This window comes from Enoplosus armatus, chromosome 5 (genome assembly GCF_043641665.1).
Source record: "Enoplosus armatus isolate fEnoArm2 chromosome 5, fEnoArm2.hap1, whole genome shotgun sequence".
Lineage (NCBI taxonomy): Eukaryota > Metazoa > Chordata > Actinopteri > Centrarchiformes > Enoplosidae > Enoplosus > Enoplosus armatus.
In genome coordinates, this window is record NC_092184.1 from 983236 (window position 1) to 998415 (window position 15180).

Below are 15180 nucleotides of genomic sequence, written 5' to 3' on the forward strand. Positions count from 1 at the left end.
TAAAGAGCAGTGACCAGCTGCTTCCCAGAGCTTTTCTTCTTGGACTGCCTCCCACACAGTGGGTGAGGCCAAGTGTGTGTGTGTGTGTGTGTGTGTGTGTGTGTGATTTCCCCACTTCTCCGGGTTAGTTAATCACCATTCCCATTGAAGAAGGCTAATAACATCTAGAGCTACGAGCAATCTACCTCTGCCCAATCACAGGACCATTCCACATCAAATCTAATCTCTCCTTAAGTGGAAGGGGTCAATAAAGCTGCAATGACTGACAAATTACACACACAAAGAGCTAATTAACATGGTTTTCAGCCTGCTTGTTGAACTCATGGAAACAATTCCTTCACGGCTTGGGAAAAAGACAAAACTGATCCCAATGCTCAACAATGTGTGCAGCCTCCATTTTCAGCCTGCCAGTGTAAATCAAAGCCATTTGATGTACCAATGTCAGTCACCCGTGATAAAAGGTGTCACAATACAAGAAAAGAATGTATTGTGAAGAAGAGTGACATTTACCCCTGCTGAGTCCATTGTTTTCCATATCACAACAGCTGGGAGGGCGTCCTGTTAGAAAACGGTATAAATATAAGTCAATAAATATTGACTTGCATGTTCAGCTTATCTGCTGCGTGCCGACTAATTTTGTTCAAACTAGCAATTACACAATTACATGGAATTAACTCATTTGAAGTGTACCGGTTGGGCAGCCGTCTTATTCTCCTATTATTCACCGGACTAATTTACTTGTTTCATAACCAAAGTTAAGGGATCTTTATATCATAAATGCGTGTTCGTGTTATGTGTTTATACTAAGCTCCAATGGTTTGAATCCAGACCTCACTCTGAAAAGCATCCTGCTTATTATTACAAATATGCCTGCGAAGAATTTTTGACACAAAACACTGGTTTCAAATTATTTATTTGGGAACGTTTACAATCTTCTGCCCAAAAAGACGACATCATCCAGCAGCAGTGAAGCCACAGCTTTCAGAAGTAGCATCCCTGGCTACACCGGGGCTAAACTGTGAGCGTACAAACATCTGTGCAGTACAATCAGCAGCGGCATCAGACGGTCAATGGGAACGGAACCTCTCTCTGAAATGACCTGTGATTGGCCAAAATCTCCCATCACCGGCTAGATTTGAAGGGGTTGCCTGAAAAAAGTGTGAGTGTGCCTTAGTAACTGTATGTTTGTGGTCAAAGGGTCTCCATGGTGATGGTAACTGCTTTGCGACTCTTGCCTCAGACAGTTAAGATTTCAGCTGAGGCGCACCTCTCAAAAGTCCTGCTTACCACGAAAAGGCCGCAACTCTCGCCACTGTCAGCTTCAGACTGTTTGATTCCATAGTTACCTGTCTGCGACCGGCACTAATTTTCCTAATAATGGAGCTTAAAATCAGTGGGTCAAGCATGGGTTTTTCACCTGGGAGATCAGTGTTCGAATCCGATTTGGAACTTTTTTTTTTTTTTTTACCTAAACCTAAGTAAAGGCTTTCTAAAGCCAAACCTTTTATATACCTTGCATGCCTGTTAATAGGACAGTTAACATTGGCTACATAAGTTTGTTGCTTGAAACATCTGCTGCATTTGAACTCAGGCAAAAAAAGTTATGATTTTAACGCATTTATCTGATTCTGGAAGCACGCGGTTAAAGTCTTCCATTCCTCACATGCCTTCTTTACGAACTATAACTCAAGGCAAGGAGGAGTTGCAATTCTAATCCCATAATATCACGATATCCGATTCAGAGGGGTGATATACATACTGCTCAAGAAAATTAAGGGAACACTTAATCTTCACAGTATATCATAAAGCCTGAATCACTCAAACGAAAGAGAGCATTCCTTCTTCCCCGAAGAAGGAATCCCCTTTCAGATTCAGAAATTCACGTTCTCACTACAAATGAGCAGAAACCAGTTGCTAGATGCCGATTCGACACATCTCTGCTTAAAGACAATGACATTGATAATTATGTCAAGTGGAGTGGACATCATCCTCCGTGGAAATAAATGACTCCCCTCCAGGGACTCCAGCTGCATTGTTGCAGGGCCCCATTTTAACGTCACAGGATAGGATATTGGCCGAGCAGAAACACAGGTCACAGGTCAGACAGTTGTGGTGTCCCGACGCTGCCCCCAGGGGAGCCGAGCTGCCTCGCGGGAGCTGGAGAAGTGAAAGAGACCGATACCAGACAAAGAGCTGGTCCTCTCAGGCTTTTGCCACAGCTGGCATACCATCTCTTACTTCACCACAGACTTTCAAGAAGTCCTATCCTGCAGTTTCAGCTGTCCCTTTGTTGACTCCCACAAGAAAGCCTTATATCCAAAATGAAGGCAAAATGCTGTCACCTGTTTTATTTTCTTATTTGCTTCAATCTATACTTTTGCATTTGTAACTAGGATTAGAAGTCGGTGATAATTTATAACTAAATGCCAAAGTTCACGTATCCATATCGAAACCATCGTTAGTTCTAAACATATGATGTTGGATTTCTTTTTAATCCTTTGGACAGAAGGAAAACAAATATCCGTATGTTCTTGTTAGTTAGTAACGAGGTACCGAAATTGTCTGCAAAGTTCAAATCAAAATATGCAGCCTTTGACCACTGAGGGGTGGAGTAACTACGTTAGAACAAGCATTGGTACCACCTCAGAAGCTGAGCACGTCCGCGGTTTGGTCAGATGCTGCTACCCAAAAACTTCGGGTATAAAAGAACTGTCACTGGAACATATCAGCAGACGGACAGGGACAGCGCCCATCCTGTCTCTTGTAACATAACTAATTTCAGTTCACCAGATTTTTCATCCTCCTGACGTCATTGACACACCCAGACGCGAGAGTAGGCTACGCTTACATTCTGCTGACCGGGTGAATCGACCAAACTGACTTTACCAGCTGCTTCCAGTGACAATTTCACTCTCTGTATTTTGTCTCTGTATTATTTCCCCTGCAAGCTCCAGTTCTGTATTCATTTAATTCCTCCTCTGTATCTGTATCGTGTGTCTCGTTAGCTGTTGTTGTGTCCTCGCCGTCGTCATTGTTAGTTGCCCTGGTTTTCTGTAACTTACTTTCAGTCACTTTGCGTATCCGATTTGGTTTTCTTACTTCCCAAACTTCCCAAAGTTAATTCTGGTGTTGTTGCTGACTGAGAGTATGTCGCTGGACGAATAGTTAAGAGGTGAGTCTGTTTAAAGGGAAGCTATGCTTTCCCCCACAACACAGAAAGCTAGCATAGCGTCCGCTAACTTAAATAGATAACAGTACCACAGCTAGCCATTGGGCGTTTAAAAACGTATGCGACAACATTGGTACTCTCGTAATAGCTACCACCCTCTGCCAAGCTGCATTTTTTGTTAGTGTCAAGGTAAAAAAAAAGAGGGGGGGGGGGGTTGGCTTAGATACCACAGGGAACTGGCTAACGGGGAGGAAGGAATAAATTTTCCTTCCGTCTTTTAAATGGAACGGAACAGGAATTGCGGGGAGAGAGAAGGGGGGCCGGAGGTGGTAAAACAAAAACACGTGGTTGACGCTTCACTGCGTCACTGGAACACTGAAAACAGTTGAGACCAGCGAGACGTGTTGTAGCTTCGCGTCACCGGCTTCCATTGAAAATGACTGGCCTGGGAACTCCTCCAGATCCCCCAGGAGGAGCTGGGAAAATGTTGCTGGGGAGAGGGACGTCTGGACTACCCTGAAGGAGAAAATGGATGGAATAGTATGGACTGAATACCTCTCCATCAGTTCCCTGGGAAAACAGGGAAAGCTGTTTTAAGGGGGTAAGATCATCTCATATCCATCCTATAAAAAGAAAAGACAAAAAAAAAGAACAAACCGAACTTGAATTAGAAGTAAAAATCCGACTCCACCACCCCTACAGGAAACATTCTTACTGACCTACGGATACTGAGGATCCAATTCCTTATAGAAAGGCTCAGATACGACTAATTTGAACGCAGCAATAAAAAAACAGGGAAATACTTGGAAAATCAATTGAAACAAAATAAGGAAGAAAAACACAGACTATCAAGGACTCAGCAGGGAAGCTTCTCCATATCCCTAAGGATATAAATAATCTGTTCCGGAGTTTCTACATGAAAATACACTCCTCAGGACATGGACTAATATATTAATTAGATTAAAGCACTATACACGTCACCTATGGCCACCATAACTTCCGACAAAGCTTCACATTGCACAGGGGGACTAGGCAAATATGTCCTCTCTCTCCCCTTGCCATATTTATTGAACAATTAGCTGCACCCATTCGCCAAAAAAACCCCACCAACATTAAAAAAAGGTGTCCAGACAGGTAACACTCAGATCAGCCTTCACGCGGACATGTGTTGTTATCTACACAGGACCCAGAATCATCCTTAAAACCTCATTAAAACCTTCTCAGTGATCTAAAACTACTCGGTCAACCACCGTCCTGCCACGTTGCACGTATAGGAAGGATGTGGCAGCTCTAGCTGTCAGAGATGGATGAACTAAACTCTCCCACTACTACTACCTAAACCGCTGGATGAATTTACCTCTCTCCCTGACTGGCAGAACAGCAGCAATGAAAATTACATATCTATCCTAAATTCACTACCTGTTTTCAATGATTCCCATTCAGCTGTCCCCTACCTGGTTCGATTCTCTCAAATCGGCCTTTTTACTGGAAAAATGTAACACCTAGAATGAACTAGAATGAACACCGCTGCAGGAGTCAAGGTCAAGGAGGCTTAGCGGCACCAAATATACATGAATATGACTTGGCAAATCAATTAAAATGTCTAATAATATGGATCAAATCTAACCGGATGCATCAGATCACCAAACAAAACATAAACAACAATCCAGCAGGGCTGCACGATTATGGCCAAAATGATAATCACAATCATTTTTTATTTATCATCAGGATTATTCATTGATTTTTTTTTATTGCACTTTTAAACATTCAATTAAACAGAGCACCTCTTTCACTGCCACGTTGAGCGCTTACATTCCTGCTGATGTACAAATCTTTGCATCAAAATGAGACCGGCCCTTATTCACGGTGCACCTCCCGGAAGCTGAATATGAATCAAACTGTACCGGAACATTTTACGGTGGCGTGCTGCACGGCGCGCAGGACGAGGATGGAGATTCGGCGAGGTAAGCGACGTTATTCTTTTTGGCCTTCATACATTCATCCCGTCTGCTCTCTGTTGTATATTACTCTTCTTCTCTAGGCTGCAGCCGCAACATCCAGGACATTTTTACTTTTGTACAGCGCTAAAACATAGTGTGGAGAAAGTGAGGCCGAAAAAAAAAAAAATACCTCGATCACCCCTGGTGGCCGGCTGTTAGTTTAGGAAGTGCTTGATTCGACGTGCAGCGCCGTTTTCTATGAGCGGAGCGCGCATTTTAAAACGTCAAGATCGCAGTCGATCACGTTCATTTAGTTGTGGGGAGCCGATGTCATGATCGAGATTAATATTCGATTAGTTGTGCAGCCCTTACAATCCAGACCTCACTCTGTGAAGAAGAAACCTTCAAATGTCACCTTGTGGAAAGAAAAGGGTAACACACACACCTGAGGCATGTCTTTCATACACGCACACACACACACACACACACACACACACACACACACACACACACACACACATTCACCACTTTCCAGCATCTGATCCAGAAGTTCGGCATTGGGAACCATACTCTCCTAAGTCAACACCAAGACTAGTAGTCTGGCACAACCTCCATTGTCAATGTCTTTTCCCTCTCTACATTCTCTCTTACTCTCTTCCCCACACCTCAACCCATTACCCATCAAATCCACAGTAGGGTGGGTGGGCGTTCCGCGATGGCCCAGTCAAGCTTCTGAGATTAAAAAAAAAAAAAAAAAAAACACATCCAAACAGGCACTGAAAACCTACAGCAAAAATGCCCCCCTCCTGAGGGTCCTGGGGGCTATTCGCTGTAGGTCTCAGTCACCCTCTACAGGCCAGCGTCCTCCAAAAAGGGTCCTGGTGCACCTATGGTAGAGGCACCCGCACCTGAATGCTCTACAAAGAGCAATCAACAGACCTCCCTGATCCAGTCTCTGCTCCCCATGAGCGGGACTACCCTTTGTACTCGTCCACATGCACACGTCGACATGCACACACCGACACACACACACACACCCACTTGTTCACAAATGTACCCCCTGTATCTTATATCTCTGTCAACAGCCCTACTGTTTGTTACCGTTAGTCTTAGCATTACGTCGTACTGTCTCAGCGATGTGATGCGATGTGTCTTAGGGACAGAGCTGCTGTGTCAAATACATATATATATAACATATGTTTTGTTGTGTTCTCTGTCTTCGGTCACCTCTTGTATCGTGTACCACCAATAGAAGAACACATTCCAAAAAAAAAGGCCGATTAAGGCCGACCGCCATCGCCTTCACCCGCTCCCCCTTTTGGTACGAGAAGGAGGACGACGACGGGACGCAGGCGACGAATGCGGCGAATGCGTTGGTGCTGACTGAAGTAGACGCTTGTAGAGAGTGGCTGAGTTTGAGAGCGTTGACAGAGAGAGGAATGCTGCTTTGCTCTGTAAATGCGTTTAGTCTACTGCTGCAAACAGCTTGACCTTCACTCTGTCAAGACTCGATACTATAGAACCGGCGTGTGTGTGTCCACGCCACTCTACAGCATCGTATGAGCAGCTGGCTGGGTTACAACTGAGCCGCGGTCTGCTCGTCCCATTCATGAAGGGAACTGAAAACGCACTTCACTGATCCCATCATACTCGAGAGGGTAGAAGAAAGAAACTACTACGGATTAGAAAGACAAGATTTAACCGCGGCCATAGAAAACACTCACTGCTCACTGGCTGACAGGTTTCTGTTTTAAACCGCACAAGGCCCCTTTAAAAAAAACACTTCTAAGTCAGTTGTCAGGCGATTAAGCAAGATAATTAAGCAACTACGAGGAACTTTCATTTTGTGTCGATTTCGGCGGCACCTGTGGACACCTGATAGACTCGTGTTTCCATCACTGTCCCTTTAAGCTTTTTTTTTTGTTGTTGTTGTTGTTCTTTGGTCAATTCTTTTCTTCTCATCTTTGCAGATCCTGCCCCAGTATCAGAACATAACCGCAAAACATAACGTGAATAATGCAATTCTTTGCTTGGGAAAAACGTAAACATCGGCTCTTTCCGGTTGGCGCACGCCATAAATCACTTTTGCACTGACTCTGCAGTGAATCAGACCTGGTGACAGGCATTGAGAATTACTATGTAGAAATCGTCGAGCTGACGGTCTCATCTGCTCGTGTCGGCCATGTGGAAGTATTACACTGAGACCAGTAACCATAACCAGCTGCGTTAATTCAGACGTCATTAATGTGCCGACCCTCCTAACCATCACGCTATGAAAATGTCATCCTTTATACATTTTGTATTTTTCTGACCAGGGATTTTTTTTTTTTTTAAGAGGAATTAAAACAGAAATGTATTTCCTAATACAAATCATATAAAGATTGCATCCTAGAAACAACCCCAAGAGCTGCCTACAACCATAAAAATACAATTCAAAACAATAACTTAGACTGAGACTGACACATCTGAAGCCAGAAGAGAAAGCCAACAGCTTCTGCTGCAAATGATTTGAATTCAGATTATGCAATTATACATCTAAATTACAAAAAGGTTCCAGGCAGAGTCTGTAAAAATAAATCAACAAACAGAATTCCATTAGTCTCAGTAGACTCTACATTCAGAGGCATATCACTTATGATATGAGTGACACTGTAGGGAATCAAAGAGATTTAAAGTGTACACATCTGCAGCTGAGAGCAGAGCATTGGAGCCAACAGAGGAGGGGGCACGTGTACACTGGAATCCCTTTCGGTAGTCTTTACTAACAGTGACATTTAGTGCAGATCTTCCTCAGGCGACCGCTCGCCGAGTGAAACACAGATGTGCTAACAGGAGACCAATCCCACCTGAGCGAGTGGAAGCCCGCCTCAGGAAAAGTGCATGCGTTTCTCGCATCTGGTTTATTTGGCCCGTCGGAGCTGATGAACGTCCAACTCAAAAACACGTTAAACATTTATTGTTTACTGTTCCGAGATTTCATCCACAACGCGCCACTTCCAGTGCGCCGCCGGGGGGGAAATGTATATACATACAGTGCTTAAGAAATTTATTAGACCACCTGTCATAAAAACGAGAAAACACAAATATTTTAGAAATCTGTCAAAAACAAACTGGAACAACTAAATAGTCCTTATTCACATATGTTAACCAAAAATCTTAATATTTTGTATGACCTCCTTTGGCCCTGATAACAGCTTGCATTCTTGCTGGCATTGTTTTTGCTGGCATTGTTTTGTACTTTTCGTTTCTAGCTATTCCCAGAGACTTGCTTTGGATGAAACTTTTGTGCCATCTATTTTTGAATTCAATAAATCCCAGATCTGTTCAATGGGATTCAAGTCTGGACTTTGATTTGGCCAGTCCATCAGTTCCAGTACTCCAGATTCCCTTTTCTTGGTCAAGTAGTCTCTGCACAGCTTTGCAGTATGCTTGGGGTCATTGTCTTCTTGTTATATGAACCCACGACCAATCAGGTTCAATCCAGGAGGGATTCCATGATGCACCGAGATGTTGTGGTAGACCTTCTTGTTCATGACACCGTCGATTTTAACTAATTTGCCCATGCCGTTTCCACAAATGGAACCCCATACCATAATGGAATCTCCACCGCGTTTCACTGTGGGTGCAATGCATCTAGCATCAAAACGTTCTCCAGCTTTTCTGCGGACATAAACACGACGATGCAGACCGAAGAGTTCAAACTTGGACTTGTCCATCCCGAGTACCTTCTTCCAGTCATCTACAGTCCAGTGTTTGTGCTCCCTGCCAAATTTCAGGCGTTTTTGGATGTTTGCAGGCCTCAATAATGGCTTCTTAGCAGCTATTCTTCCCTTTAAGCCTTGTTCCTTCAGTCGTCTGCTGATGGTCATTCTGGAGACTCAGATTCTGATCTAGAAGCATTAACCTCTGTGAAGATCAGCAGTGGTCTTCCTTCTGTCTCTAGTATCTTGAGGTGCCTGACATCTGCTTCAGTTAGCTTTTGTAAGTACCAGTCTCTGCAATCGAGTCTAAGGCATACTTGACCACACTGTGAGAACACTTTATGTCTTGCCCTATTTGTCTCAAAGACCATCCAACATCATGAAGTGCTTTAATTCGGACTCTTTCTTTCCCAGTGAGTTCCCTACGCTTCACCATTTGGAACAGGAGTGAGGAATTTCAAACTGAGTTCACTTTTTATACCCAAATTTGAGCCAGCGCACTGGAATTCTCTGAGAAGTCAGAAATTAATCAAGAATAACATACAACCACTAAAACAAATGTTTCTGTTCTGGAATGCAAGTAAATAACTGTAATTTGGCATCTCAATCCAAAAATTATAATGTGCTTTACTATTTTTTTCTGCTTTTTTGTAAAACTAAATTTGAGAATTCATGGACAACAACAATAATTATATTTTAGCATTAAAGATATAATTTTGATTAAAGAGCTTGGCTTGCACATACTGGTGGATTAACCATTACAGAAACATAAAAAAAATATTTTGGTAATAAGCCACACTGTTTATTTAGGGCAGCAGTGGCAAACACCTTACACTGGGTGGTGGTCTAATACATTTGTTAAGCACTGTATATATAAAATAGCCCCCGAAGAATTTCCTTAAAGTGGTACAAATTGGTAACCCGCTGCATGAGCAATGCAGTAGAGCCTTCATGAAGCTTTACAATATCGCCCACCACTGTATTTATAACAAACGAAAATGAATAAACGAAGCTTCTGTACCTCACTCGTGAATTTTGAAGTCTTCACGCCGAAAAAGTCATCTACTCACTAGTCCGCCTTCACAGCCTCGTTGTGTTTATACTCTATGTATCTGTCTATATTCTCTTAAAGGTTAAAGGTTAGTGGTGGTGACATGAAAGTAATGCGACCGCTATTTACTTCCGGCGACTGCATTTACGCTTCAAAAATCACAAAAGTGCTGAACAAAACATTTAAGTATCATGGGCGGCATGGTGGCACAGTGGTTAGCACTGTCGCACGGGAGGTAAAGCTGGTTAGAGCGGGTTGGGAATTCGATCCCCGGCTGCCCCCGTCATGTCAAAGTGTCCTTGAGCAAGACACTGAACCCTAAGTTGCTCCCGATGGAGACCAGCACCTTGCATGGCAGCTCGGTCGCCATTGGTGTGTGAATGTGTGAGTGAATGGGTGAATGAGACTTAGCTGTGAAGCGCTTTGGGAACCGTGAAGGTTGAAAGGCGCTATATAAGTGAGATCGATTATTTATTTATGAGATTTTGTTTATTTTCTGCAATAATCCAACATCCCATGGGAAAATCCCATTGGCTTTCTGTCGAGGGAACCCGGGGGGCGATGCTAACTTCCGGGTTAGCCTGCAAAAAAAAAAAAAAAAAAAGACTTTTGGGTTTACATGAGTGAGTGTGTCGGTGAAACGCCAGATTATGTTGAAAATCAAGTGGTTTTTCGAGGAGCACATTCAAATTCAAGCATATTCCAAACCTAACATGACTCAAATGAAGCAGTTTCCAAACTTTCAAGACTTTTGTACGAACCCCGACATGAGTACTCAGCACTCACGGGGTTGGACCAGGTTTTACCCACCATTATTCAAACGATGATTAGTAATACCATGCTACCATGCTGAATTAAAAAAAAACGTCATTTTAAAAATCATGTAATAATATGATATTATTATAATAATAATAATAATGCATTCCTGTCTGCCACGGTGTCCTTTAGCAGTCCCAAACAACCTCCAGCACTTGAGACAGCCACCTCCCCGTTACACTACACCTCAGACACTTGTGTGCTACATTTTTGGAGCACCGTGTACAAACAGTTGAGTGACCACGGCAGTGTTTGTGACGCTCAGAGCTGTGAGCAGGCCAGCTGTGCTGCTCATGCAAATCGGACTTGCTCTCTCTGGAAAATAAGAGCGGCTCTGTTGGATCAAGCAGAACATGCGATATTATTTGACGTTATCGCAGTCCTTTTTTTAAAATTTCATTTAAATAAACTTAAAAGGGGGACCTGTTATGCTTTTCCTTGAAAACTTTGCATTTCACCTGGATAGGCGTGGTTTTGGATCATGTGCCATGTGAACTGTGAATCACGCAAAGCTACTACTGAGCGGTGTCTCAGAATAAAAAACACAAAGGTGGAAATGAGCATCATTTAAGACTTGAAGAATGAATTGAAGGGGTCACCTCCAGCACAAACCGAGACTCCTCACTTGAGCCTGAACATGCCCTCCATGCGCTGCACACCCACTCCCTCACCGCTGTCAACAACCTCGACACAAGATGCAAAAACTGCTGAATCCTGACATAATGCGAATCGCTGCAGTGCATACTTTTCGTTCACAGCCAAACGGTGCTGAACCCCTGGCGAGAAATCGTGCAAACACCTGGGAGAGGTGAGAGCGTCTGCCGTCAAAGAGTGGAAATATCGGCGTTGCGATGCGTCCCCGCAGCGAACTCAATTGTAGTTGTGAACGGAGCATGCGTCCGCAGCACGACTGACTGGCGCAAGTCTGCAGCTGTCTGCCGGTTCTTGTTTCCGGCCCAGTTAGTGTGCAGGGTTCCCTGCTATCAACGCTATCTACCCTCTGTCGCATTCCCCTTCATTTCTCCACCTCAAACATGACAAAAACCCCATTACAGCTCGAGCCCGCATGACATGGCTTACTTCAATACCTGTGTTACTGCCTCAGTAAATCAGCTGTCAAAGGCTTTCTCAACAGTCAGGCTGACCTACTTTGTTCAACCAGCCCCTCCGTACACACAAATTACCTCAGTCCCCTGTGCTCCACTACAAATTATCCATGTGTGGGGGGGGGGGGGGGGGGGCAGCTTTCGCACGTCACTGCCCTGTCTTCCATATATCACAAAATGTAGAAGTAGAGAGGAAAATGACCCTGATTGCAAAAACATCAGCTAAATCAAAACCCAGTTTGAGTTCAATTGGGGAAACTCTATTCAGCGAATCAAACGGCTGCTGGGCAAAGTGGTGCTCTGCCACCATCAGGTGTTTCCGTTTATAAAAAAAAACAAAAAACACACACACAGGGCTGACAGACTTCTCACCAACAGAGCAAACAAAACACGTCACCGTCTCTCATGCAATCACGACGGAAAGGCGAACGTACCATTTTAGAGTCTAACTCGTGGTGCGGCTGTCCTAAAACTTTATCTACGCTGGCAGCTTCGGCGAAAGTGATGAAGCCGAAGCCCCTGTTGGGAGACAAAAACAACAGCATGTGACATTTCCGGCATAATATTTTCACACAACTCATACTTCAGTTTCACGTCACTAGAAATGCTGTGGTTTACACCTCGTGCATGATGCCTTATACATTTTTATTTCCCTACTCCGTGTTCCTTTGCTTGTGTCCACGTGTTATTTCTTTCATTCGTGTCATTTATATCAATCAAAAGAGCAATGTGTAAATGAATGGCAATCTCTCTACCAACTCCATTGCAGTACAATGCACCGATTTGGAATGGCATTTCAATAGCTTTTCACTTTGATTTGAAACACTACACTTATATATATATCTATATATATATATAGATATATATATATAGATATATAGATATATAGATAGATAGATACAACGCTTAATAAATTGATTAGACCACCTGTCATAAAAATGAGAAAACACAAATATTTTAGAAATCTGTCAAAAACTTGTTTCAAACTAAAAATTGTATTGTTATTTATTAGGCAAATAACAAACTGGAACAACTAAATAGTCCTTATTCACATATATTAACCAAAAATCTCTATATTTTGTACGACCTCCTTTGGCCCTGATAACAGCTTGCATTCTCGCAACCACTAAAACAAATGTTTCTGTTCAGGAATGCAAGTAAATAACTGTAATTTGGCATCTCAATCAAAAACATAATAACGTGCTTTACTATTTTTTTCCTGCTTTTTTGTAAAACTGTAAATTTGAGAATTCATGGATAACAACAATAATTATATTTTAGCATTAAAGATATCATTTTGATTAAAGAGCTTGGCTTGCACATACTGGTGGATTAACCGTTACAGAGACATCAAATATTTTGGTCATCAGCAATACTGTTCATTTAGGGCAGCGGGGGCAAACACCTTACACTGGGTGGGGGTCTAATACATTTGTTAAGCACTGTATATATCTATATATGAGAGAACAGCTCCATGGTCAATGTCAAACTGCATTACCCTTTCATTCAATAGTTGAATGGGTGCACGGTGTTAACGTCACTCCAGAGAGCAGACTCCCGTTTATTTACCTGGAACGTTTTGTCGTTGGATCTCTCATCACCATACATTCTCTGATTTCCCCGAATTTACTAAAATAATCTCTAAGGCTGTCTGTGAAGAAAAGGAAGAGACAGAAAGGGGTTACCGTTTTGTTTTGTTTTGTTCTTAATTTCCTCGTTAAATGTAAAAAGAAAAGAAAAAATGAACGTGTGTTTGTGAAGTGAATGCCGGCGCGTTCCACAGGGGTCGAATGGAGGACTTGAAATCAAAATAACCTTGCGCCGTGTGTGTGCGCGCGCGCATGCACGCACGCACGCACGCTCACTCGGAGCTCGAGACGCTGTCACTTACCTGGTGAAGTTTGCCAGCTGAGGCCACCGATGAACATTTTCCTGCCGGGGGGGGGGGGGGGGGACAAAAGGCAACAGAAGTCAGTACACATTTCACATCGGCCATTTTGATGTTTAGCCGACTACTTGGCCGGCTGTTGAGAATTAAAAAAACAAAAAAAAAAAAACACTGGGGACAAAAAAATATAAAATAATAAAATCGAGGCGAGGCAGCGCGACAACCGTTCCCAAGCAAGCCGAGCAAGCAGCAGCCCGGACACGTCCCCTTCTCCCCTCTGTGGACCGCCGGTGCCAACTTCCATTCAAAACACCTGGCAGTTGAAATCTGCTGGCTTCGTGGCAGAGGTGTACACCTGGCAGAACAAAACTTCGGGTTGTTGGCTGTCGGTGCGAACACACTCTTCAATTCGGCGTACGCGTCATAACCCATGCGATACTAATAACAGCTTGGTTCAACTTTTCTATTTCGTTGGGCTGTTAAAAGAATCTTCAGCTCCCTCCATCAAAACACAGCTTAGCGGGGTGGTAGGAGGCAGTGTGAACCAAATCCAAGTTTTTTTTGTGTTTTATTGAAATAACGTGCGAGCAGGCTTGGGAAAAATACGCCGATTTTACCAGAGGAGGCTAGAAATTTGTACAAAGTATTAATCATTATTCTTAAGCCTGTGCACTTTTGCAAACAAGTACGGCAGCATTTAACTCTCAGATTTGTAAGTGAAGTTTGGCGTGTTGTCTTTCCATACGCGCAATAACGGAACCTAACCGGGCCAGCCAGACGTATACGCTGCAAAAGGGGGCAGGCCCGTTTGATAATATAACCAAACAAAGGTGTAGTTGACCGGACCCGGAAGGCAGTGGAACTGACACTGCGAAGTCAAGCTGCAAACGTGCAGTTAAAAAAAAAAAAAAAAAAAAAAAACAACAACAACAAATGATGACTGACGAATGCAGCGTTTACATCGACAGTGTGTAACCTTACCCCGGGTCGTGCTGCGGATCAGTCGGGCTTCCAGACGTGGCTTGGCTCCCGTCTCCTTCCATATCTGATCCCGCTATACAGGCAGTGACTAACGGACACACACTCTCACACACGCTCTCTCTCTCACACACACACACACGCGCACGCGCGCACACGCACACACACGCACAGAACGTGTAGGTTGGCAGGCGAAGCGGAGCTACAGTGTCAGCGAGCCTGTACCGCGGCGCTCCGTCACACGTGGGATCAGTTCGGTCTGTGGTCCCTCCTCTACAGTCACCGATCAACCACACTGACGTCAGTTCTCTACAACCCGCCCACATTAACTAGTGCTGTGCGGGCCAGTCAGATTGTGAGGCTTACCTGCCTCTACAATACGTAATCATCAAGGCAGCGGAACACAGATGCAACTTTTAAAGTTTTGAAATCGATCCACATTTACATCTCTCCCCAGTCCAGCTGGCGATATTGAACTCACAAAGGCTCATGGGAAATGGTGTTTGCAGGAATACAGGTGAGAAATCAAAG

The 15180-nt window shown here is 43.6% G+C and overlaps 1 protein-coding gene across 5 annotated transcripts in view; it reads right to left on the bottom strand.

Moving 5' to 3' along the window:
- msi2b (musashi RNA-binding protein 2b) overlaps positions 1–14714 on the bottom strand; it is a 160316-nt gene extending 145602 nt beyond the window's left edge. For all 5 annotated transcript variants that reach the window (XM_070905486.1, XM_070905485.1, XM_070905484.1 and 2 more), the window contains exons 1-4: positions 14653–14714; positions 13675–13715; positions 13353–13434; positions 12218–12302 (exon numbers count right to left, since the gene is read on the bottom strand). In XM_070905486.1, the coding sequence (XP_070761587.1) occupies positions 12218–12302; positions 13353–13434; positions 13675–13715; positions 14653–14714 (270 nt within the window). The remainder of the gene's footprint in view (positions 1–12217; positions 12303–13352; positions 13435–13674; positions 13716–14652) is intronic.
- Between the last annotated feature and the right edge of the window lie 466 nt (positions 14715–15180).